This window comes from Haliotis rubra, unplaced genomic scaffold, assembly GCF_003918875.1.
Source record: "Haliotis rubra isolate DU_JTF1 unplaced genomic scaffold, ASM391887v1 Scf434, whole genome shotgun sequence".
NCBI classification, from domain to species: Eukaryota; Metazoa; Mollusca; class Gastropoda; order Lepetellida; family Haliotidae; genus Haliotis; species Haliotis rubra.
The window spans coordinates 518352-545820 of NW_025767118.1; the positions used below are offsets into that span (position 1 = coordinate 518352).

At 38.1% G+C, this 27469-nt stretch overlaps 1 protein-coding gene across 3 annotated transcripts in view; it reads left to right on the top strand.

The window, feature by feature from the left end:
• The window catches only part of LOC124289148, a 115244-nt gene that overhangs the window by 57174 nt on the left and 30601 nt on the right, over positions 1-27469 (top strand). For all 3 annotated transcript variants that reach the window (XM_046725752.1, XM_046725750.1, XM_046725751.1), the window contains exons 3-4: positions 3040-3216; positions 5255-5453. In XM_046725752.1, coding sequence (XP_046581708.1) covers positions 3040-3216; positions 5255-5340 — 263 coding nt within the window. In that variant the 3' untranslated portion in view covers positions 5341-5453. The remainder of the gene's footprint in view (positions 1-3039; positions 3217-5254; positions 5454-27469) is intronic.

Below are 27469 nucleotides of genomic sequence, written 5' to 3' on the forward strand. Positions count from 1 at the left end.
ACAGTAAGCACGTTACAGTTTCAAGAAATCACAATTTCAGACATGAGTGACAGTGAGTGAGTGAGTTAACTTTACGCCGCACTCAGCAATATTCCACCTATATGGCAGCGGTCTGTAAATAATAGAGTCTGGACCAGACAATCCCCTGATCAACATCATGAACATCTATCTTCGCAGTTGGTAGACAATGACATGTGTCAACCCAGTCAGCGAGCCTGACCACCCGATCCCATTAGTTGCCTTTTACTACAAGCATGGGTTACTGAAGGCCAATATTCTAACCCGGACCTTCATGGGTCACATGAGTGACAGGGCCTCCATGATTGTTTTGTTTATTGGGCAATATTTATCTCTTCATCTGGATCTAACAATCCAGTGATTGATATAATGAGTAGTCATCCATTCCATCGTGGTAAGCTTACTGATACCTGAACATGTCACCAGTGCTATGTCATCACTTACAACCAGCGTAGGTCAAGATGTCAACCTCCATCTCTAAGCACCTCATAAATATTGTATAGTCTGTTTCTAATTCTAGATCTAGTCTGTTTCCATGGCAACATGAAACTGCATAGTCACTCATAGTTGTTAATAATTTTGAAGCATTAGAAGCGTATTGAAGTGTCCAATGCGATATCTACGAGGTTACCTCCCTTGGTACACTTAGTGTCACATTGAATTGTCATAGCTTAATCCTTTCTAATCCCTGAAAGGCTTCCTGTGGCAGAGTATGTGCCTTTATGTTAAAGCTTTAGCTTAAGCTATCTGTAACCTCTGAATGCGGTAGCACATCGTCCAGTGCACACTGGTCACAAATGAGGACAAATGTTGCTGGAATAACTGGTCGGGGGACCATGTTCGGCAGCTTGGCTGTTGAGTGAGTGAGTGAGTTTAGTTTTACGCCTCACTCAGCAATATTCCAGTTATATGGCAGCTTGGTTATTGAGAGTTCTAGAGCACACTGAACATGTTAATATGGTGTCTCCTTAACCAAGATGTTCAAAATATGCCTATCTTCACCCAGCATTCAGTGGGTACCAGGAAGGATGAGAATGGTAATGTGACAGTTGAACTTAGTTCTTCATATGACAGTCTGTATTGTGCATTCCCCAAGGGGGTTGATAAAGAGTTCTGAGGGCACACTGTTCCAAATTACTAAGTGAGGCATAAAACCACTCCTCACTCACTCATATTAGTAATTTATGCACTGTATACACGCTATAAATCCCAACAAGGTCACATAGACAAAGCTAGTTACTGTAGATTCCCCACACACATCAAACTGATTTGATTTAATGTACAGAAAATCAATATTTTCCATTATGAAAAGAGGAGATGTAACTCTTTTAAGAAAATCAGTATTGGAAGATAGAAGGTCATAAAGAAACTTTACACTCTCATCGATAAGAGTCTAAGATTGCCTCTCTCTTTTTCTCTCTCTCTCTCTCTCTCTCTCTCTCTCTCTCTCTCTCTCTCTCTCTCTCTCTCTCTGTCTCTCTCTCTCTCTCTCTCTGTCTGTCTCTCTGTCTGTCTGTCTGTCTCTATGATATTAGTTTGAACTCTCCATTGCAAGATTGCTTGTGGAATTAATTCCAACAATCCGAAACCAATTGTCACAGCTTGTATTTCAGTATCATTGCTCACATTAAAAGTTCATTACAACATTGTATTGTGTGTATGAAGTCATGTTGAAATTTATGAATGTCTTTTAAAATATCTGTCTCAGATCAGTGAAACAACCTTCAAAACATCTGCATGCTTGCTTAAAATTTATAGTCATCATCCATGAGACGTTTAAGATAGAAAAAAATGTACTTTAGTCCTCTTTGAAGCTTTGTTTGCCCAGTAACACTGTTTGAGTTTAAAAAGTTCATAGGCTTCTCTCATAGAGAAATTAAATGGCTGTATGCTTAAGATGTTCAATTAGGCATTATGTTTTTGTTAAATTTCCACTTGAAGATGTGTGTTGTATTGTGCTTGACATAGTTAAGCAGCATATCCACCAGCTGCCAGAATGGTTGTGCGGCGAGTTTTCTGACTTGAAGACTCTTTGTGTAGGCATGCTTAGAGTCATTATATTCTTGAGATGGAAGGACCTTGCAGTACATCAAGAAATTTCACAAGAAATTATTTTTAGACAAAATATGAACAAGTCATTTAGCCGCCTTGAAGTTGCATTGTATACATTGTAATCTCAATTGAAAGGATTTTGAAGAATGAAAAATTTGACTGATTAAAGATCTCACATTGCTATTTTGTTGAAATTTAATGTACCTTACAGGAGAAAGAAAAATTGATGAATGAGGATGTTTTTCTGATAAAACTGTAATTTTGATTTATTGGAGTTTAATTATTAAACGCTTTGTCAGTCCATTTTTCGCCGATATTTTTATTGTGTTTGTCATCTGTCGCATTCCTTTCATAAGTTTGTGTTGTGTGGATTGGTGGGTTTGTTATTTTTCAATTTCGCCACCCAAATCTAAAATATGACATTAAGTTTTCCAGTACAAACCAGTGGACTTTATGCTACCGAGAATCATTTACCAGGTAGTCCTTAAATTATTTTGAGTTTATGTGTTCTGTGATTTCAGGTCTGGATGCCATCAATGACATCAGTGGTCAGACAATATTATGTACTCCTTTCCCTGATATATGTACTACTTTCTTGGCAGATTATTCTGTGATTTCAGATCTGGATACCGTCAGTTAGATCAGTGGTCAGACAATATTATGTACTACTTTCCTGACAGATTATTCTGTGATTTCAGATCTGGATACCATCAGTTAGATCAGTGGTCAGACAATGTTATGTACTACCTCCCTGACATATGTACTACTTTCCTGAGTATTTTGTTATTTCAGATCTGGATGTCATCAATTACATCAGCTGTCAGACAATATTATGTACTACTTTCCTGACAGACTATTCTGTGATTTCAGATCTGGATACCATCAGTTAGATCAGTGGTTAGACAATATTATGTATTCCTTTCCCTGACATATGTACTACTTTCCTGACAGATTATTCTATGATTTCAGATCTGGATGCCATCAATACCATGAAGATGGAGTTACACGGGGTGGAAGTGTGCCCGGCATGTCGGCTGCCGTTTGACACGGGCAAGAAGCGGAAACTTATCGATGCGTGTGGTCATGAGCGCTGCTACACCTGCATGTTCAACAGTGAAACCTGCCCTATATGTGCAGCCAATGGAAGTGAGTATAGTAGTATATAATGAGTTCTTGTTCAATACAGCAGGGAATACAGATGGCTTTGTCGATTAACCAAAGAAATTCATCTGTTTGATTGGCACTTCTTTATTATATATGATGCAACGTTTCTGTATAGATTCTTATACCGTTGTCTAGCACTCTTGCTATGGTATGTCAGAAACTTGTTATCATGGATTTGAATCTAATGTTTCGCTCACTCACTCACTCTGTAAAACCTCACCCCACCCCACCTACAATAAGCGTTGAAGCTGCTAATCATTATTTCCTGTCTATATTGCTGCTCATGCTATAAGGGGTGGTGGGGTAGTCTAGTGGTTCAAGTGTTCGCTCGTCACGCCCAAGACCCGGGTTCGATTCCTGACATAGATACAGTGTGTGAAGCCCATTTCTGGTGTCCCCTGCCATGATATTTCTGTAATATTGCTAAAAGCTGCATAAAACTAAACTCACTCACTCACTCACTCACTCATGCTATCATCCACCAATTTATCAACTCGATCATTTACAGACAGCAAGCTACGACTGGAATATTACTGACTGACATAATACAACATTCCCTCCCTCCTATGTTCTTTGTGGTGGAGACTTCAGGCACCTTTACCATGGAATAACATCTCATATGTAACATTGTTTCTGTGAACTTCTGTAAGGAAATACTGTAATTTCCGAAAACCATTAAAAACAAGAAGACGACTCTTCTCTATGTCTTCCTGTACATTCAAAAGCTTGAAAAAGAAAACAGGAAGAATGTGAAACAAAAACGTGAATAACCAATGTGAAAGCCATGTTGATACGCTGTGGGTGGCCCACTATTCACAACAATGGCCTGTTGTACTGAGAACTATAAACGGGTTGTGTAAAAGATTTCTCTCATTTTCTCATGGCTTAAGACTTAACACTTAATTTAACCCTATGGACAGCCTAACAAAAAAAATTCTGAATTCTGAATTTGCAACGCAAAATTACAAGATAGACTGTTCTCTTTCGCCAAATAGGGATAGTTAAGCTTGGGTCTATTTCTAATGTATCACACAATTTGAAAGTAAATTCAAGCTTCCTGAAGTAAATTAAATTGTTATATATTCTTTTTATGCGGGATTTCACTTTTACTATTGTGTAAGTTGTACTTCTGACATTGAATTATGAGCAACTGATTTGTTATTGGGCTCAGTGGAAGGGAGGTAACTCATACAGACCCTGTACTGTACAACTACGTTGTTGATGAACCAAATATTCCAGACGTAATTTTGTATATCTACTATGGTTAAAGCTGCTAAAATACAATTATGTACCTGATTTAAGGTCTAGTCCAAGGTCATTTTGCTATGTATCCATATAAACAGGTATTAAACCTGCATAAAATCTGGTACTATATAATATTGTTTAAGGCAATGATTTCCATCACATTCAGCTGGGAATCTTCTTTCATATCCTTACGATGTAATGAATCAACTATACCTGTTCTAAGAATCAATACCGAACTGTCGCATCATATATGATAAAGGAGTTGTTATCCATAAAGAATCTTACTTTCTTATTTCTCACCAACTTCTAAAATGCCAATCAAACAGATATAATTGTTATTACGGTCGCGAAGCAAGCATTTCATCTCCAGTCAAAATTGCTTCTTCATTTTCTGTCCATGAAAACAACTAAAAAGTCAGTAAGTATTTTTTTGAATGCAGGAAACATTCAATTTCCTGGCGCTAGACTTAGGAAACTGAAACGGACACATTGACAGAAGAAAAAATTTTTTATTAAAAAATAATCATAAAATATGATGAAAAGGAGCGCAGAGACTTTCTTCATTTTCAGAAACTGTGAAATCTAATCTTGCCACATATTCTAGACTTGGATATATCTGTTTCTGGGTCTGTATGACAGACTACTTCTTGCACATGTGATTCGTATCACCTTGCACTTATCCAATGTTTCGTCACAACATGGCTGAGATATTGCCGATGTGACGTTAAATATCAACTCACTCACTCACTTATCCAATGTCTGTGCTATATTTCAGTACCTCAACAGAACGGTGATCGTAATCACAACACTGTTCAGGACCCTGCAGCATACTCCCCGTATCGACCCAAGTTAAAAAACTAACGGACACTTTACCACTTTTATGCAAACCCGTCATGATGGACATGTTCCCATGGTTACGGATAATACTACACAAACTACACCAAAGACTGGTGCCCCTCCAATAAAACCGAAAAGTAAGTGGATTTATTTTTTGTTGTTGCCAGGAGCAAACTCACAGATGACATTCTGCTGCTGTTGTTGTTGTTGTTGTATCGAATGTATTGATGTCTTTTGTCCTGTGGCCGCCATCGTGGTCCGATGGATTCAGACAGCCCTGAGAGTGGAAAATCTGTGGTTTGATCTCATGCCACTTTATTCAAACAGTGGGAGGTGGGGTAGCCCAGTGTTTGCTTGTCATGCTTGTCGGGTTGGATTCCCCACATGCATGCAACGTGTGAAGCCCATTTCTAGTGTCCCCTACCGTGATATTGCTGGAATATTGCTAAAACATAAAACTGAACTCACTCACTCATTCAAACAGTGTTAAAAGATGGAACTTGTTATCCTGCCTGACCTGTCTGTGTTCCGTGTCTGAGTCAGGTGTTCATGTTAAACTTGGCTAAACATCCCAGACAGTATAGCATGGGGAAGTTCATATAGTCCACCAGTGCCTGCTGCTGTAGTGCAACGACCTTGACCCCGACATAAACACCGATTTCACCTCTCTTGAACGACAGAATTGTATTGTGAAACTGTAGCCCAGTGGACAATTAGTCGAAAACATCTCTTTGAAGGGATGTGGGATATTGTTTCAGATTTTAATAACGAAAAGTTTTGTTGGTTTTCGGGGAGAAATGCATTGTACATGAATTATGTAGTCATCTTTAAGTTTGGCTAGGCTGAGTTGATGATAATGCTTTAGAAATCTTATAAACTGAGATCTGACAGTTGTGGTTGTTATTGTCGATTATCGGCAGTATTTGAAAAACTAACATTTTGATTATATATTATTTCTTTAATTTTAAATTTTTAAATTCAGGACCCATATGACAAGTCAAACAAAATATAAGCGCTTGGATTCATCATCTCTGATAAGAGTCTATGATTCTCCTTTAACACAAGACTATTTTGATTATCAGACAGGAAATGCCATAGTTTGGTTGAGCAGGTTACAAATTGAGATAAATTAAGATCTCACTTTCTCCAAAGTGACTCATCTGTTATGTTGTCAAGAATACATTTTTCATGGAATGTTGGAACCAAATTCTTCATTTTTCTTTGCAACGTTGAAAGCATCAATGGAATGCCTGCAGCAACACAGGGGGCACTTTTATTATTGTACACAATGGTATATGGGTGTTTTGGGGGTCTGTTTTCAATCACTGGTTCCTGTGATAGATAATTAGGAAACCCCCTGCCTGTGTCGTTAATCTAATGGCTATATATTGTATTGCCTATGTTCGGAGAGTCTATACGGAACGTATGTCACAGCAACTGTTATTATCCCATGCAGACAGACATTACTATAATCATTGTCAGTGATACTGCTGGAGATTATGGCAAGAATAGGACCCACCGGCGAATGTTGTAAGGGGTCGGGGATTATTGTCAGGGATATGATGTTGACAGTGCTTTAAAACATGCAATTCTTTTGTTGAAAGGGGAAGTTATTTTCCAATATAGCAGCACATGTGGTTCGAGTGAGTGAGTGAGTGAGTGCCAGGCAGGATAGTGACAAATAACATCTTTTAACCCTCTTTGAATGAGCGAGTTCAGCGTTACACTGCTTTTAGCGATATTCCAGCAATATCCCAGCGGGGGACACCAGAAATGGGCTTCACACATTGACATGTTGTTTGAATACATGTACGGAACAATTTTGGTGGGAGGTCATTTAGAACCTTTTTCTGTGTTGTTTAACGGATTTAAAATCTGACAAAATTATGGTCACATGGAAAAAATTGTTTTGATGACTGAACCAAATCTAGCTTCTCACAAATGGTTAAGGTCACAAACTATATATATGCTTATTATGTTCATGCAGTTAGCTATTTTTAACAGTTCAAAATTTTTGAACAGTTTTGTAAATCTTGAATTTCACCAAGAGGAAACAGAGAATATCCCTTCTAGTTTTAATGCAAATAGTGGATTGGTGTGAATTGTCACCCATAATATCAACCACCAGTTTGCATGACCAAGATTTGAATATTTACAGGCTATCATTAGGTGGCTGAAATTATTGGACTCCAGCCTTTAATGTTCCCTCTCTACTTCATGTCAATGTACTCCGTCAGCCAAATTCTTCAACACACAAAGCTGTCAGTGAAGAAGCCAAGTTTGAGATATCTATAGCTTGAGGCCATGGTAGATTAATGACTGAGTTATTTATCAGGAATTTCTAATGACTTTGTGTCAGTTTCTTTTAATTAACCAAAGTTAATGATTTGTAACATCAGGAAACCATCTCAGTTGTTGTTTTCTCTGTCCCGACATGGTGTATAAACAGTCCCACCTTATAGCACACATGATTCTCTGTAATGAACAGACCCACCACATCACAATCCTATCTACCAGATAGGGTTCCATTCATCTTCATCCAGAGTTATCTCCCCATGAAAACAAAGATAGTATTTTCTCTCATTTCACCATCTGGGAAATGTCACTCAAATACCTCCAGAACAGAGAAATAAAGATAACCAACTTGACAACTGTGTATTTAAAGATAAACGTACACTACACACACTGTTTTTTATTGCCTGTGTTGGAATTAAATCTTCAGCTTTGTGTAACTGCAACAATTCAGCACAACATAGACTAACAACTAGTCTCTCAAATGAACATATTATACTGAAAAAAAAGTTCATAGCAAAAAATATATATATATATAATGAAAAGGAGCCCTCAGACTTTCATCATTTTCCTGAAGCTTGGGAAATCTAGACTTGCCACATTTTCTAGACTTTGCGTGGGCACTCTTGGATATATTTGCTTCAGGGTCTGTACGAGAGACTAAACACAACACTATGTTGCTTTGTTGCAGAAGTAGAATACAGAATAGGAATATTGAACTAACTGAGGGAAGCATTTCTAAAATCCTTTTTAGCAGAGAAGTATTTTGAGAGATGTTTCCAACATATAGCTGACAGGAGTTCCTTCAGTAACAATCTTTGGAATGGACAAAGCACGAGAAAACTATCTTGACAGACGGCTTTTGGTGCGTCATGTTAGTCTTCAAGACACAAATAGCCCAAGCTGATAATCTACGACCAACTTCTTTACTTCTGAGTTCCACATTCCTGTATACAACGGTGCTCAGGTATCTGTTTTCTGTGAATATACTTGTCTGGTTTTCTTCTACAAACCAGAATCCGGCAACAAACACAACGATGTTTTCAGTCGTTATTCAAGGAACAATTTTGAAAATGCTGGTAAATGACCATCTGGAGTGAGATTTCCATATCACAGTATTTCGAAATACCAATTGTGAAAGACAGCGCTCAGTGGTGAATTTGATGCAAAACCGAAAGTGAAATTGAGGAAGGTTTAATGAAAGGCGGAAAGCGATGAGAGAAGGAAGAATGTGTTTGAAGAAATATTTGAATAAATTAAGGGGAAGTGAATCCGTCCACCAGAAGTTATATAATTTTCGATGTTATTTATAGACAAAATAATTCTCCCCGTTATAACATCGTCCTTAACAATGAGACATGCACTCAAGCATCCTATAGAAAGAACACTTGTGTCGAGCAAGTAATTTTGTTATGTGAAAACTGCAAATACATAAGGTGTTTTCCATTAACTTTTATGCTATTTACATATAGAATTAATCCTTTTCACATTCCAAAGAAAATTTGCTTATGTTTTGAAAATTGCATTCGAAAATCAATTACAGTACGACCATGTTCTATTTTCATGGAATATTAACATTTGCTGGGATTGGAATTAGAAAGTTTGTATGTCGTGTTTTGCTGTGCTTAAGAAAAGAAAAGTTACCACAGTACTTATTTCTGAAATAGCTTTCTTATTATTTGTTTTCTCAGAGGATTTAAATCCATTAGTGGATGTGCAGTGCGTCAGGTAGACAGTCAAGGTACAGATGGACATGAGTCATGCTTTGTGGAAAAGAGGGGGGCTAAAAGCAGGCTTTTGTTGTGTTTAACCAGTTGTACAGACAATAGTTTTTTGATAGAATTTCAGGTCAAATCTTTATCAGACGCTAGGACAATAAGAAGACTGTTGGATAAAGACTTGTCAGCTTGACATTTATAGAATTAACTCACTTGACAGCTGACAGGTTTAGTTTGGAGAATTTATTTAAATGAAAGCATATAAAAATTCAGACAAAATGGTGTACCTTGACTAATGCCACACTTTTTACTGACATAATTTTACCAAAGAATTAGCTTTATGATCTGAAACTTCAAAATAAAACAGGATTAAATCTTTGTATCTGAATATTGTATTTTATTCACAATTATAAATGCATAGTTAGATATCAATGTTAAATCTGTTGATAATTTGGGATGCTGACTATCAACACTGTAACAGGGTGAGTGAGTGAATGCACTTCTTGAAGCCCATTCTTGGAATCATGACCGATAATGGCTAAAAGTTGACTTGCACAAGTCTCCACGGAATTGATATTATTAATAAACAACAGACAAACAAAAAACAACTGGCAATCTTACTGTTCTCTTATAAAGACTTGTCTATTATAGGATAGAATTACTACTCTGACATGTACAATACAGACTTGAGTGAGTGAGTGAGTTCAGTTATACACCACCTTTAGCAACATTCCAGCAATATCACAGCGGGGGACACCAGCAATGGGCTTCACACATTGTACCCATGTGGGGAATCGAACCCAGGTCTTCGGTGTGATGAGCGAACACTTATACCACTAGGCTACCCTCTGCCCCTGCACTGTAACTGGTATTTGAAGAGAATAATTTTTTCGTTATATTTGCAACGGCGATGACTATGCACTGATTAAAAATTATTCACATTTTGTATTTGGGGTGAAATTGTGTAGTTTTTGTATAAGAACTATGAGATGTTAATTGTTTGGTCGGCATTCTAGAAGTTAGTCAAACATGAAGCATACAACTTTATGGATGACAACTTCTTGATTATTGCATACAGCGATGTATCGATGTAGATTCTTACACCGTTATCAAGCTAAACGCGACTATGGGATGTGCAAATAGAAATGTATCCGTATCACTTGTCGGTAATCTGTCAACCGGAACAGATCGGCTTGCAAAGAAATAGGAAACACTGTACTCTGACTGGCATTCTCATATATACTTTGTCCGCAGTGACATTCACATATACCATCATTCATCAGTTTAACATATATCACCATTCTGCAATTTAAAGGCACAATGTCACGCATTTTCGACAATATTTTGTCCTATATTATATATATTGGGGCATATGCCCTCACTTTAGCTTCCTGTTGATGCAGTAAAAGACTTATTATCCCGTACGCCTTGCCTGAAATGGGTAATTGCCTTGAAATTGGTAATTGAAACTTGTATAGATTCATATGAACCTTTAATTTAATATTGTAATCTAAATACGTAATTTGTTTTGGAATAAATTATATGGTAGCTTCCCTGAGGGCTGATATTTAGTATTATTGAGAAAAGTGTGGTGTGATATAGTGCTTTTAACATATATCACCATTCTTCAATTTAACATATATCACCATTCTACTTTGCCTCAGAATGTATATTTGTTCTGCCGTGGTGTTTATGATTTTACGTCTTGGATCCATAAAAAAATCAGCTATTGTAAAGACAGGCATTTTTTATTAAACCATTTTTCCAAATCGGTGCCTGTGTGTAATCATTTTGGACCAAAGAAATCGTTAATCCTCGTAATAGGCGTTCATGTATGGTCGTGGTGGATGTTCCTTGATGGTACGTTCCTGTGATGCACATGTGTTCTGTAGGCTGTGAAGCTATTGATCTTGTCCTGCGGTTTCCCTATCCTGCAATCTTTTTCTTCTTGCATCAAGAATTCAAACCAGCTGCACCAAAAAATAATGTTTTTATGAATTTTGCCAAGTCAGCGTTCAAGGTTGCCATTACATTTAATATTGATCTTGTCTACTGAATCGTTACTGGGCCACATGAAGATAATTGCTTAATTACTCCTTGTCGCCATGCTTCGTTAACAACAAAGACTTGTTCGGAGGTCAATAAAGCAAGTCGTAAATTGTCAAGCCTCACAAAAATACAATATTAAAGATTTTGGTGAAATCCCATTTGGCCAATAGAACAGAGGGCTGCTTCAGCATAAACCAGCAATGAGCAGAACGAAATATATGGACGAGAATAATGTCATGGTCGCCTTTCAGTGTCAAATGCCATTAGTCAAACTGTGTTTTCTTAATTCACATTTTATTTCTGTATGTTGTCACAAATAAAACCTACAGCTGTGGTACTGCAGTCCGAGAAGTAAATATTTAAGTATAGTTATGTGCAAGATGCTCTTTAAGTAGATCTGAGTTTTGAGTCATAGGTTTTTCGGTGGTGTATGTAAATCTTTCTGTTTAAAGAAATCTGTATCTTTTATCGAACATAAAATGTTTCTCTGCAGTTAGTCCTTCCATTGTTCTGAAAATTATGGATAAAAAACTACTTTTAAATATAAAAAAATGCACATATGTTTGTATAATGCTTGTGTGCTGCAGAGACTGCTCATGTGATCCTTGATATATGGTTACTGGTACGTTTAAGAATAATATGACCAGTGCTCCAAAGCTACCCTGGGGGATGAGAATTGAAATATATAAAATTTCGCCACTCATGTTACTGTTTTCAAAATCTTGCCATTTTAAGTTCCTTCTACTTTGTCTTTATTTCTTAAAAAGTTTTATATTTAAAAAATGAAGTTGTTGTTTTACATTTGTTTAGTGAGTGCTAGGGGTAATGTTTTTGGTAAAATAAAACATCTGCTTCCTCCTGGATTTATTTTTACATTTTGTTAACTTCATTACTAATTGTTGAGTATTAATATATTTGAAATGGTAATAATAATAATTATTATAATTGAAGCATCTACATTTTCGTTGATATTTTATTATTCAGAAATTCCGGGAAAATTCGTTTTTGTACAGTGCAGCGTCCCACGTGCATTTCCAAGGTGTTTTATTCAATAGGAGTTGACATATGAAATGATCACATGCGTCTTTGTACCTCCCCCATCTACAGCTGCTGTATTCAGTCTCCAGGAACTATGGAATATTTAATAGGAGAAATGCGTGTTCATGAAAAGACTCACTGCCATGGAACGTTAATTTACATTTGATTTTTCTTGAATGGAAATCATTTTTGACGGGACTCTATTGTAGAACTATTGTTAAAGTTGCCCAGGTTTGCCCAGGTTTGATCAGAATGGAAATCTTAGACTTGAATATTTACAAAGAAATTATTCCATTTTGAGTATGGTGTTGAATAGAATTTATTTTAAGATTAATAGTTTCAATACCTGGTCGCATATAGATTGCTGAGTGTGTTTATTGGTGTATTTCGCGAAAAAGAAATTTGATAGAAATATTTCATTATTAATAGAAAACATGATAATAGCCGGTATTGACTGCATTGAACAGATGGATGTTTTGGTGGACAGTGTTAAAGTGCCTGATTGGCTTGCAATTTAGATAAGATGTTCCTGTCCTGGTTTTAGTCTTCTGTCTACACACAGTATTGTCACGAGACGCTGTTTTATCGTGGTGTGAGTTGGATTGAAATTCACCCAAAGAGCTTGTATGGTCCTGGCTATTGAGGCCAGTGTTCTTTTATAGCCCCCACCATGAATCCTGCCTTGCATGTTATAATGAGGGAGCCATTGTGTGTCATCCCTTCTATGGTTAACCCTTTACATCTGGTCCCCACAAGCCTATAGAAATTATGTGGGATTTTTGTTTTCATTTCTTTCTAACATTTTATCAGTTATGACCTTTTTCAGGTGGAAGTTAATCCTCTTTCAAACACACACCTCTCATGGGTCTTTGTTCAATATTTGAATTGATTTGGAAACCTGGGTTTGTGTTGGTACGAGGTTAACACTGTTAGGGTCAATACTGGTATTTTCTGGGTGAATGTAGTTATGCATCAAAGCGTTTTGGTGTAGTATTTATGAAGAAGACAAGGACCTTTAACTAGTTCAAGACTGACTGGTGGCACACGAGGCATTCTGGACTTAATAACATGGAGCACGGACAGAGAATCAGGTCCAGTCACCAACGCTGGATATTTTTTATCCATGGGCAAGATCTGAGTAATTAGCAAGCAGGAAGTGGCCGTAAATTCGCTCGAAGCGATCAGTTGTTTTCAGCATTTTCAAACAGTACAGTTTATCCAGCAAGGATCATTCAGTTTACATGATGAATCTAACTGGATATCACTGTTCATTCGGGAGCTAATTTATTTCATGGTTTGTTGTATTTGTGCTGGAGTGACTTGGAGGCTGGAACAGGCCAAACAGGGACAAGTGACGTGTTGATATTCCTACAAAGAAAACAGCAAGTCCAATTACCTCAACTTACGATCAACATTTCAAATGAGAAGTATTGCTAAAAATTGATGATTGGTTGTCATTTGGGCAAACATGTTAAGAAATACATGATTATTTGTAATGGGAATTGATCTTGTAATGACACAATGACTTGGAGGGATCTAATTTCTTTCTGTCGTGTTGATCCCCATCGGAGCACGGTTATGGCCGGTCTCTTGTCGCCAATTTAGATGCAACAGAAATTCCTTCCACAGTCTGAATCTGAAGGAATTTTTATGTGATTTTCTCAAGTTCCTGGTAAGTCTCTGACTGAATGTCTATTGATCATCTATATTGGCTAGTACATAATACTTTCTAAATTCGCGGAGATGTCAAGGAGAATATTTGTGTGACAGTAATTGTGTCCTGGAGTATAGATTTTCCAGTCAGGAGTAGGTATTGCTCCTCCGAGACTTCAAGTCCTGTGTCAACTAATTGGAAATGTTCAAGATGGTTGGAAAAGTTGCACGGGTGTCAGTCATCATTTTATCACTATGGAAGTGAAAACCAACATCTTCCTTCATCTGCAGGTGTAATAAATGAAGAGGAATTAGAACTAGCCAACTAACTCTTCTCATAATGGTGGAACAACGACACGCTCTCCAAGCCAGTTGTTTGATTTTACTGGCTTGATATCCACGGTGGGGGCATCGGCTTTCTGAGTCCGACAACCATTATGACACACTAGGATTGTTGCTGCAAGCCTAGAGCAGGCAGAAGGAAATATACCGCTGTGCGTCAGGAGTGAATTCTCCCCTAAGCTCCCGGACAATGGACATGCCGTGGCAACCTGTAGGGGTCAGGGGGCCAGCCCCTGGGGTAAGGATGGGATCCCTGCCTGTTGCTTCATAGAACTCAGGTGAACTGGAAGTGATTCTGTGAATGAGATCTGTCGCCTACAGTAGAGGATCAGCTTGTGTCGTTCATCGGCTCCTACTCAGTTTGACACATGGAGTCTTTATGAATGAAGAAGTACTGTTATGGACTCTGGATGTATTGCAGGGATGGTTTGTAAATGTGACTGGGATGAAATAGTTCACAAGGATTTGCGTCATTTTTCCATGTGTTTTCACCAATATTGATCCTGTTAGTTCTTCAGCACCAGTTTTGTCCTAACAGCTGTGACTTTCTCTCATTAATGAAATAACGGTCCGAGGAGCCCAGGGTCGTGGATATGCATTACACAGTGGGTGTATGATATCCAGGCAAATTACAATTGATCTGTCAACATCGTGCTTTGTTAAGTTTTCAACTCAAATACAACATTTATGTATACAGGGGATTTCTGTTGCGATGATTTATGGAACTAATTCTAAAGAGTTCAGCGATCAGGAGTTACATAACAGTGACGGATGATTAGTTCAAGAGGTCATTTTACAATCGGTCAAAACAAACAATCGGAGTGGGGAGAATATCCCGATTATAGTTATTTGAAATTCAAGGAACATGTCCGCATGGCCTGTCCAGTGGAAGGATGTTATTAAAAACAAATTTTAATCAAATTATTTAAATTAAGGAAATTGGGTTTTTAAGTGCCTCTGTTGAAGACAGTTGTTGTGCTGGGGAATAGGAACGCATCGAAAGCTTTATGGAGTACAAGCGTTCACTGCAGTGCATTTCCATGCAGGCATTGGGAATCGAAGAGTGATTGTCTGACGGTTGTGTGTGTGTGGAGACGAGAAGACTAGGGCTCTGAGACAAGGCTAAGCAATGGCATGCTATTAAGGCTGTGCAAGGAAGGGCACAAGGATAATGAGTATCTTGTAATTTGAAAGACATGTTGAGCATGGCTGTGTTCAAACAGTGAAGGAAAGGCTACATGATGAACACGTTTGGTGAGTCTACATGTTGATTCTCTTAACTTTTGATTGTGTTGATTTCTGATTTCAGGTTGGTCTGTGGAATGTTTGTTTGTGCTAGCATAGTGTTGTACATTCTGTACTGTCGTCAAGCATTCTTCAATGAAGTTGGGGGGCAGTGGGGTAGCCTAGTGGCTAAAGCATTCGCTCGTCACGCCGAAGACCTGGGTTCGATTCCTTCATGGGCACAATGTGTTAAGCCTATTTCTGGTGTCCCCTGCCGTGATATTGCTGGAATATTGCTAAAAGTGGCATAAAACCATACTCACACCCGCGGTGAAGTTGAATGTTTCGCCAGCTACATACTTTAAAAATTTGCAGCATACAGCACTATTTCTGTTGTACCTTAATGAGAAAGTGTGGTGTGCTTTATTTTCTTTGAGGAAAAACTAACAGAGGTAAATGGGAAGATACAGATCCGTTAGACTGATGCTCCATGAGATAACATTGTTATTCCATGGTGAAGGCTATTACTGTCTGTGTGTGGTGTACTGTAGCACGTTATTCCATGATGTGGTACATGAAATATTGCTGAATGTGGCATAAAATTGCATTCAAGCAGTCATCAGTGAAAGAGATGAAGTGATATGACATGATGTATTATGTCCCTAAGTATATCGGCAGTGTAGAACATGTGTCAGGCAGGCAGTTATGTCTTATTACATGGCAAAACCTAAAGGATGAAGCACTCCCTCATTTTCTCCTCACTCACTCACTCACTCACTCACCCTCCCACCAGTTTACTCTTTGCTGTACAGTATGTATATCTTTGTAAGAAAGTATAAGAAAGTACATCTCCGAAATACTCTTAATAGGGGAGTATGTCATCCGTCAAGTATGAGTGATATGCCATATCTTAATAGGGGAGTATATCATCAGTGAAGTAAATGTAATATGTCATCTCTTAATAGAGGAGTATATCATCAGCGAAGTACAAGTGATATGCCATGTCTTAATAGGGAGTATATCATCTGTGAAGTACGAGTGATATGCCATATTTAATAGGTTAGTATATCATCAGAGAAGTGCAAGTACTATGTCATCTCTTAATAGAGGAGTATATCATCAATGAAGTACATGTATATGTCCATCTGAGGAGAGTATACCATGTGTGAATATATGATATATACAGTGTCATATCTCACAAAGATGCCTAGTACATGTGTGTGCTTATGACTTTGAACATGTCAGAGTCCCCATCTTGCTGTATTCCTTCTAACCACAAATGTACTACCCTGTAGGTGCTCCAAGTTGATACATTTACCAGTCTACCACAAAACAGGAAGTATGGGGTTTCTCAGCCAATTCTTGCCACCTGCCTAAAGCTGAGATGGAATTAGCCGCCCCTCCCTCCTGACATCCCCATCTGGCCCCCCTCCATCCATCTTCTCACCTCCTCTCCCCCCTCCTCCCTCTTCAGCAGCTATCTCTATCACCCGACCATGTCCTGGATTCACAGCAGGACTTGAACCCAGGAATAGGCCAATGCCTTGCAACCAAGATTAAACCAGAAACACATGCTTTGTGATAGATCAAGTTCGAGATGCTGAGGATTTTTTCATGTCTAATTAGAGTAGAAGTGAAGCATGGGAAGATAGAGTGTCTCCCTCGCAATGCCAGGATGAAAGAGGGTATTGTTCCTTGATCTGTGCCATGTGGGTCACGACTGAAGCTACCTACAGAGTTGAGAGAGAACTGTTCACCTCACACATGTTGCCTGTATGTCGATGAAGTCATCATTACACAGACATTTTCAAAAACGTATTTATTTTTAAAAATGTCCTTTTTGGTGCCTACAAAAAAATTATCATACATTCTCAGTGTTTTGATATTTTTGTCCATCTTCTGACTGTCTCTCAGTTTTCTGAGTAATGGTGTTAAGTTCTGAGGTATTTTCAACTGTTCATACTGATATGGAGATATGGAAGCCTATCGGGACCAACAGCTTCCATGTTATAGGTAATCAGTTTGGTTTATTATTGAAACTTGGAAATATTCCCAGCAGTATGGTGGTCGGCTTAGTGCGACGTAGATTCTTCTAGATCCTGCTTCAAGGCTATATTGGGGCAGTGGGTAGCCTACTGGTTAAAGCCGAGCCATCACACCAAAGACCCGGGTTTAATTCCCCACATGGATACAATGTGTGACACCCATTTCTGGTGTCATATTGCTGGAATATTGCCGTGTAAAACTAAACTCCCTAACTCTCTCAAGTCTGTATTGTACATGTTAGAAATGAAACATACAACTTTATGGATGACAACTTCTTATTTATTGTTTTCACTTTTAGTTTGATAATAACCACCTCCGTGGTGTAGTGGTTAGAGCGTCCGACCGGACTTTTAGCCACCGTCTGTGATGATTCCAAGAATGGGCTTCAAGAAGTGTACTCATTTGGTAACTGAACCCAGATTTTCGTCCAGACAAACTAACACATTAACCACATGGCTAACCTTCTTCCCTTATCAAAGGTTGACTAGCATGAAAACACATATGACAATTCAAATATTTACGTTTGCGTATTGCAACAGATATTTTGACATTTGGAGGCCGATAATCAGGAAGATGTACAAATATCACATGCATTGATTCCTCTATGGTAGATTCAGATTGATCAATATATAGATTCAACAGTAGGTACAACCTTAGTGATGCCGATGCTGCATTGAAACAGGAATCTCACGTCCATAATCTTCCCATTCACTAAGTCTAGCCATCTACGGCTAAACCTTTCCAGCTACACAACTGTCTGGCTTATATACAACTCGTATGTGTGTCTACAGCTAGTATAATCAGACATATTCATGTATTCTAAGACAGATTCATGACATGCCACTTCCCTTCATCAATCCTTTTCATGAAAAATTCTATGTAGGCTTGGCTAACAAAGAATGGTTTCGAACGTGATATGTTTGATAGTTTGAAATTTATATATTGCCAATATATTACAATTTTGTACATGATACATTTGACATCTTAAAATTATGTTTATCGCATACAAACTATTTTTGCATGTGATACATTTATCATATTAGATATTGTGTTTGTCCAACAATGATTTGTTCATATGCCTTTGGGGTAGTTGGGTAGCCATGTGGTGAAAGTGTTTGCTCATCACACTGAAGCCTGTGGTTCAGTTCCCATATTGGGTACAAGGTGTGAAGTCCATTCTGGTGTCCTCTGCTGGGATATTGCTTGAAGGTTGCTAAAAGCAGCATAAAACCATACTCACTCACACACATAACCATTACAAAGGGTTAAGACAGTATCATTAAATACAACCGACTATGACTTTAATATTTAATATCAATGGTGATAGAGATAATGTTTCAAGTAATGTCACCATTGATTAACTCATGGAGTGTGATTTTCATTTAGCTTTTTGCACATGCTGTGCAGTAGATGGGTTATTATTAACTGTTGCAGGAAAGCGTTTTGAAAATGGAATTAGGCTGAGTGAGTGACTGAGTTTGTTTTATACACCACACCCAGCAATATTCCAGCTATATGCAGTCTGTAAATAGTCTGGACCAGACAATCCAGTGATCAACAGCATGAGCATCGACCTACACAATTGGGATACGATGACATGTCAACCATGTCAGTGAGCCCGACCACCCGATCCTGTTACTCGCCTCTTACGCCAAGCATGGGTTATGGGATTAGGCTGAAGTACATGTATATAAAAGTAGTTGTTAAATGTGAAAGCAATATGTGTATGATACTTATAATATGTTAAATCAGTTAAATGAAAAGATTTTGTGTATTATATGTATATTAATTATTGTATTTGAGCATCATAAGATTGGTTGTATTTTCATATATGTAATATCTTAAGTATAAAATGTATCCAACATAAAATGATTTTGAGGTAAATTCAATATATTAAGTGTTATGTTTGTCCCTCCTGAACGGAAAGATATATTTAGATATTCTAATAATGCAAATGGAATTGTGTAAATAGTTTCTTTTGTCCCGTGGAACAAGTTAAACAATTGTGAATATTTACATGCCCTGGTCTCGTGCCAGTTTAATTGACTTTGGAAGTTTGGAGCAGGCATAATCATTCCCAAGGCCTGCCTTTTATCTAAATTATCACATGATTACATCTATGAGAGTGAACGCAGGACTTGGACTATTAATTCAAGGCTAGTCACAAGTGTGTATAGTGTACAGGGCCAAACTTGGCGCTATCGATCCAAACAGGCTGATATGAATTCTGAGAGTACTACAGGAAAATGATACACGTCTTCATTGTTATTGGACGGAATTCTAGGTATTGTAGAAGTCAGTTAATAGTGAAATGCTTATAATTGGTTTGATGTGACGGTCTGTATCATGGCAACAGTTTATTGTTGGATTCAAGTTGGAAGTGACTTAGATACCCAGCATTGTATTGATTCGAGTACAAGGGACCAGTGGTATTGTATTCGTGGATCAGGAGTCCAGTGCCTGTCAAAGACTCAGTCTGTAAATGCCAAGTGGCTATGGAATAACTGCAGGTAGCTGTGATCTTTTTCATGATGTTGTTGTCAAGGAAGAAATAGTTAATTATAATGCAATGTTGTATGTCAGACTGACTGGGAAAGATAAAAAGTTGTTTTTCTTCTGGCAAATTCTTGAAATGTATGTCTGAAAGGAAAGGTTCTTGGAGAGATATTAAAGTGGTGTGCAATATTTATTTAGTTTTCAAGGCATCTGTGTTAATTCTTGTGTTTGACATGACAGTTTCAGAGATGGTAATGGTTCCTAATTCGACTTTTGTTTCAGCTATCATCAAGTTACATTTAGGAAATAAATTCATATTAGAATTATTAACATTGAAATTATAACAATGACACAAGAAATGCAGAGCTATCCATCCCAGTTTGGAAGTTTAGGCAGCTTATTAAGCCATCCGGGACGGTGGGATAGCCTAATGGTTAAAGCGTTGGCTCATCACGCCGAAGACCCGGGTTTGAATCCCCACATGGTCACAATGTGTGAAGCCCATTTCTGGTGTCCCCCGCTGTGATGTTGCTGGAATATTGCTAAAGCGTAAAACCAAACTCAGTCAGTCAGTATTAAGCCATCCATCCGAGTTCAATGAAATGTTTGGAGTTGTTTGTTTGTTTGCTTGTTTCTTGTTTACGGCTGCATCAGGCAGGGAAACATTAAAAGTCATTATTTAAGGTCTTTGGGTGTATGATGTGGCTGGGGATCAAACCACCAGTCTTCAGCTCTCCAAGTAAATGCACTATCTACTAGTCCATGTGAAGATCTGCAAACACGTACATGACAGGGAGTTTATTTTTACACCACATTCAGCAATATTCCAGCTATATGGCAACAGCTTGTAAATAATCAAGTCTGGACCAGACAATCCAGTGATCAACAGCATGAGCATCAGTCTACGTTATAGGGATCCGATGACATGTGTCAACCAAGTCAGCAAGCCTGACCGCCTAATTAATTGCCTCGTACAACAAGCATTGGTTGCTGATAACCCTAGAAATATACTGAGGGAAACAAATAAGGGATCACATGAAAGCACAAGTGTTCCTTTATTTTTTTCCAGGTTTCTTCACAAGTTCTACGATACAAAGCTTGTGAAGAAACCTGGTAAGAAGAAATTAACACTTGTGCTTTCATGTGATCCCTTATTTTGCTCCCTCAGTTTATATTCAACGCGAAATAGGATTCAAACCCGCAGTCAATGGTCTATGGCCTGCCCAGGGGACACAACTCTTCAAAGCGAATTCCAGCACCTTTGGCCCCAGTGTCCCCATCTATACCATTAGAGGACTCTTTTATGTGGATAAGAGTTATAACCCTTACCCAGATTAAATTCTATTACCCTCTGAAAACCATCAATTAAGGTGATATGAATGTTAAAAACAGATACAAACCACATTTTTTATCTCTGATGGGAAAATTCGGCTGATACTCGATAGATTCAATTTTCCTAATATTCGCTTTATCTCAACATGATCTGATTTTATCACAAATGACAGAATGGAATAACCAAAATTTATTCACTATTTTTAATTCCTTAATTCCTGTAATGTATAATTCAACAACAAATCTGGCACTTTTCCTCCTGTCTTCAGTTATGGAACTTCTAATCACCTTGATCTCGAAAAAAGGAAACATCAAACACGCACTGTAGGCTCCTCATTACAATAAATCCCAATGAAGCTATTTGCTTTTCTTACACCATCATTATGTTGGAACTTGGATGAAAGAGTGGAGATTTGAAAGCCCTCCGCTATGTCATTACTGATAGCGTAATAGCTTATTCATTATTCCTTCTGCCTGCAGCGCCATGTATGGCGTCCGTGGCGGCAACGTTGCCTCCCCATATATGTTACAACGGACCCTTTAGACACGAGACCACTGCCAATGGCTTTTCTTTATATCTCTCTGTCGTGATGAGCTATTTCGATGTTTCTCCAAGGTTTAATGAAAATTAGGTTTCGACCGGACGTGTTTGTTGCGTGTGTTTATGATGACTTTTATTATGTTCATTTAAATATGTTTGGTTAGACGCTAAGTAAGTGTACAGCCTTTCGAAGTATATTTGGCGACAGTATGTTTGGTTAGGCCAGACTGCGGAAAACATAGACATTTTGTTGACGTTCTTATGTCCAACGGACCCGTCCCTTAAAGCAATCTTAGTGCTACCGTCTACCATTAACCTAATGTTTAAGTATCAGAATCATGATAGATCTGGCGCTAAAATTGCTTTGAGGAATGATTCCCTGGTCTCACTGTTAGATAAACGACCAGTATTGAATTCAGGGTCGTTAGGTTAGAAATGGTTGGTTGTCAAAGCTTTCACTCATTTTAGTATGCATCCGTGAAATGTTTATGAGTCGAAGATAAATAAAAACAAGTTGCAAGTTTAAAAAGTCCAACAATCAATAATGTGAATGAAATAGATTGCATTTGGATGTGTATTACAAGGATTTTGAAACTGTTAATCATTTGAAAGCATTGATTTTAATCAATAAGTGCCTTTTACCTTTGGCCATGTTTGAAATTAAAAACCTGAACTCACAACTTGTTAATTCACTTTGTAATTCATTTTATGCATGTGTAAATCTTACGCGGAGATCTTTACCACTGTGGATAACAAAACTTGTAAAATATTCATTTTAAGTGTGGAAGGTGGATTATGGGAGAACCGTAGGCTGAATGAATGTCTTGTTTTAATGTTCTTGTTGCAGCAATAACTGCAACAAAGTCATATGTTTTTTATGTTTTACTTTTGGAAACGTCAGGTGATGTGCAAAGCGACGCACATCAAATGTTCAGTTCCATGTAAAGTATCCCTTACTATTGATCCTGGTTCTCTGAGTCTGAGTGAGTGAGTAAATTTGATTTCACGCTGCTTTTAGCAATATTCCAGCAATATCATGGTGGGGGACATCAGAAATGGGCTTCACACATTCTACCCATGTGGGTAATCGCACCCGGGTCTTTGGCGTGACAAGCGACGGCGTGTTGTGATCAACTGCGTTCATTCACTCTCTTCATTCTCTGACAGGAATATTGAGGATATTCCAGGAAAACAGGCCAATGACCAAATAACGATTCAGACATTTCTTTGTAACTTAGCTCACATTGTGGTGGAGTTTTCGGAAATTGTCTTCACTTTGAATCAAACCCAGACCATCTGTGAGACAAGCAAACACAGTTCCTTCAGGGCCATTTCACACAGAAGATGAATCCTTTTAATTCCAACTCCCCAAACTGTTTCAACAAACAGTCATCTACACCTTCAAGCAACTACCAAATAAATTAATCTCATGGTACAGTAGCCATCAACCAACCAGTCACTAACTCAGTCAATTAATGTTCAGTCAATCATTCAATCATTCAATCAATCAAACTATATGAAACCCTGACATTGGCTGAGGTGTGTGAAGATTTCACAGATACGTACATCTCAGAAATAATGCAGCTATCACCAGGTTAAATTTAGTTTTTCTTGGCCAGACACAAACACCATGTAATCCATTGCCTGCACAGAACTTAATTACGTCCATTTATTCTCTTCACTGACCGAAGGATCAGTCTGTGTATATATTTTAGGACATGTCAAAGGCCTTGATGTGTCTTGAAGTTTTTCCATGGCGGACGTCCAACATGTGCGTATCTCGGTAATTGTTCAGATTCTATTTTCTGGCGCATCTCGCCAGGAGCACTTAGTGTTAGATATAACTAATTGCCAATTGGTTCTGGTATACACATCACTGGATGAAAAATATCTGTCTGTGATGTAGAGATCTCATGCTATGTCAGCCGAGCCACTGTCAATTATATAATACTACTCAACTGAAGTTAAGGACCATCTGATGAGCTGTGGTAAGTCTGTGCTACTCAGTTACAGTTAAGGATCCTCTGACTCTTTCATACTACTACAGGGGCCGTGGGGTAGCCAAGTGGTTAAATCGTTTGCCAGTCACACTGAAGACCCAGGTTCAATTCCCCACATGGGTACAATGTGTGAAGCCCATTTCTGGTGTCCCCTGCTATGATATTGTTAGAATATTGCTAAAAGTGGCGTAAAACTCACTCATACTGCTATATTTTAACTTATCCAATGAGAAATTCTCATAATATGAAACAGTCCTTCAGGCAGTCCTTAACTTCTTTTGATTGGTATATTTTCTCCAGGCGGGTGAAACGTACTCTATAAGCTTCACATCTCAGTGTAAGATTTTTATTTTAACTGCTTTAAATTTAATGAAGTTCAGTTTGATCAAGCTGTTTTCCTTCAGCACATATTGTGTCCTATTTTGTGTCTTATCAATTATGAATGCTTGGTCTGAATTTAATTTGATTTGAGTAAAGTGTCCGCCCAGTCATTGATTTGCTAATTGACTGATGAAAGACTTGAGTAATGTTTTTCGTTAACTGTCACTCAGTTTCCATAAAACACAGTGTTTATTTCACCCTGCAGATAGATATGATTATACAGGTGCTGTAGCTGGCCAAGATCTGTTTTCGGTTTCTGTATAATTACGTTTTTCTTGTCATCACTGTCGATTAAAGATGAAATATTTCAAACATTTGCTTCGTTAAAATTCTTGAACAGTGCTGCAGGAAGGATTTGCATTCTAGATGGTAAATGAGACGGCAATGTGTTTTGGATTGGGGAGATAACTCTCTTTGTCTTGATAGTTACAGGGGCACAGTGGGACATATCTTGCATTCCGACAATCAGAAGCTGCATCCTGTGGATGTGATAAAACATTTTTCCGGATATTAAACTTAGTTCCTGATTAATGACTGTGTAATGGGCCAGAATGTTTCCCAGAATATATACTACTCAAAAAGAGTTAAGGGTATCTGTTTCGCGTTCAGTTTACCCTAGTTCATCTCTCATTCTGGATTAACTGGAGTACTATTGAAGACTGGGATAATCCTTCACAATCGTAGCAGGTTATTAATGTTAGTTGCTTGTTTTGGTTCGTTTTGGCTGCTGTTTGATTTTCAGACTATGTTATGGCTTTTAGACTTCTTCTGTCAGAGGATGTGGGCCTGGTTTTATGTGAAGTGGCACCATGTCATGATTTAACTGAAATTATATTCAAACCATTCCATAAAAATACCACAGGAAATTATTATTTGGAACTAGATTTTCCTGAAATTTTGATCATGTCAATAGAGAAAATAAAATAATTCATGAACATTTTGGGATGTAATGATATATACATTGTCTTTCATGCATTGTAAAGCTGGGATTGCAAATAGTGGAGTGTTCTCGATCTTAAACCGCCATCAAACGATTTTGAACTACTCTTCTAGTGTTTGAAATGCTTGACATATCTCAGAAGTTGTCAGGGCCTGAAAACGTGTATAATTCTTTGAAAACTCACTTCATTTACTGAAAAATCATTACTAAATATTTCTTGGAGACTCTGGGAAGTTTATTTTCATGATATATTAGTAATCACTTTAAAGTAGCAAGTTGCATCATTTTACATTGGATTTAAAATTTGTGCAGTTTCTAAATGAAACAGGGGCGGTGGGGTAGCCTAGCTGTTGAAGCGTTCACTCGTCACGCTGAAGACCCGGGTTTGATTCCCCACATGGGTACAATGTGTGAAGTCCCCAGCCATGATATTGCTGGAATATTGCTAAAAGCGGCAAATCACCATACTCTCTCACTCACTCTAAATGAAACAAAAAAACACAGAAAACAATGTGGGTTTTTCTTTGTACTTAACTGCATTAACAACCTGAACAGGAAAATCTGAAAAATGACGCTAACCAATTTTGATCAGTGATTGCTCTTGGGGTATGAACCAATCATCAATTGTGAGATTGCATTCAACCAATTCCCATCATTGCTTGTTGTAGGAGGGGATTGGGTGGTCCGGATCGATAATGTGGTTGGTATATGTTATGGTGTCCTGATCACAAACATCAATACTGATGATGCTAACTCTGGATTGTATGGTCTGATGGTTATAGACCACACTCATGAAGGTGGAATATTATTGAATTGGGCGATGAATAACAAGAATTCTTGACAATGAACGCCATCGTCAACAATAAATCTGACCTTAGAAACTTTGTTGTAAGGACTTTTGTCTCCTCAGCAAAACAATAATTCTTAACTTAGACTGTCTTGGAGAAAGTGTCGGGGAACACAAGTAGTTCTTTGTTTCGGTCTGATGCATAAATTGATTTTGTCATTATTATTTCAGTATATGACAACCTTCCTTTCATGATCACAAGCCCATGGTGAATAGATTTACATAATACAAAACCATTTATACACAAGACGGCTGGCAACCAAACACATCCATAAGACGAGTCACTTGGGACCCAGCAATGCTTGGAACGTTATAAGATATTGCCTCGCTTAGTGGTGTATATATTAATATTATACAATACCATTTGTACATTAAATGTCTGGCATGTACAACTAAGCCTATCCATAAGAAGGGTCTCTTTGGATTTACTTTGTCTGGAATGTTACAAGAAATTGCCTTGCTTAGTAATGTATAAATTACTATAATACAGTACCATTTGGTCTCAAGTTGGCCGACATATATAAATAAAAAGGACAGAATTCTTTCCTTAATCATAGGTAATCTCTCTTCTAAAGCACATCCCATTGTACAGTTCCATCTACATCGTTAGCATGTGTTTGTGAATCACTATCAAACAGTGATGACACCAGGTGTTCATGGCACCCATCACCCATGAAGATCTGGGCTAGAATTGATCTTCAGTTACAGTGCTTGTTGTAAGGGGGACTAACGAGATCGGGTGGTCAGGCTCGCTGACTTGGTTGACACATGTCGTATCCCAATTGCGTAGTTCTATGCTCATGCTGTTGATCACTGGATTGTGTGGTCCAGACTCAATTATTTACTGACCGCTGCCATATAGCTGGAATATTGCTGAGTGTGGCGTAAAACTTAACTCACTCACTCATGACACACATCCATAACAGTCATAGCTTCTCGTAGCTTGGAATGTTGTAAGAAATCGCCAAAAGTTAGGAGTAAGAAAAAGATATGAAGTGTGTGATCCCAAGGGACCTGATAAGAAGAGACCGGCCCCTAGTGTGGTTCTGACACTGAATACCGTGTAGAACGTATTGTTGTGCTAAAAGCATTGCATTGTAAGTTGTGTGGGATAAGTTGATTATATTCACCATGGTCATTGAGGCCTACAGAAAGGCTCTCCCAGAAATGAGTCTGCTATCTCCCCTGATATCTGATCAGGTGACAAGGTGCCGGTTACATAGGAAATTAGGATTGTATGTTCTGGTCATCTGA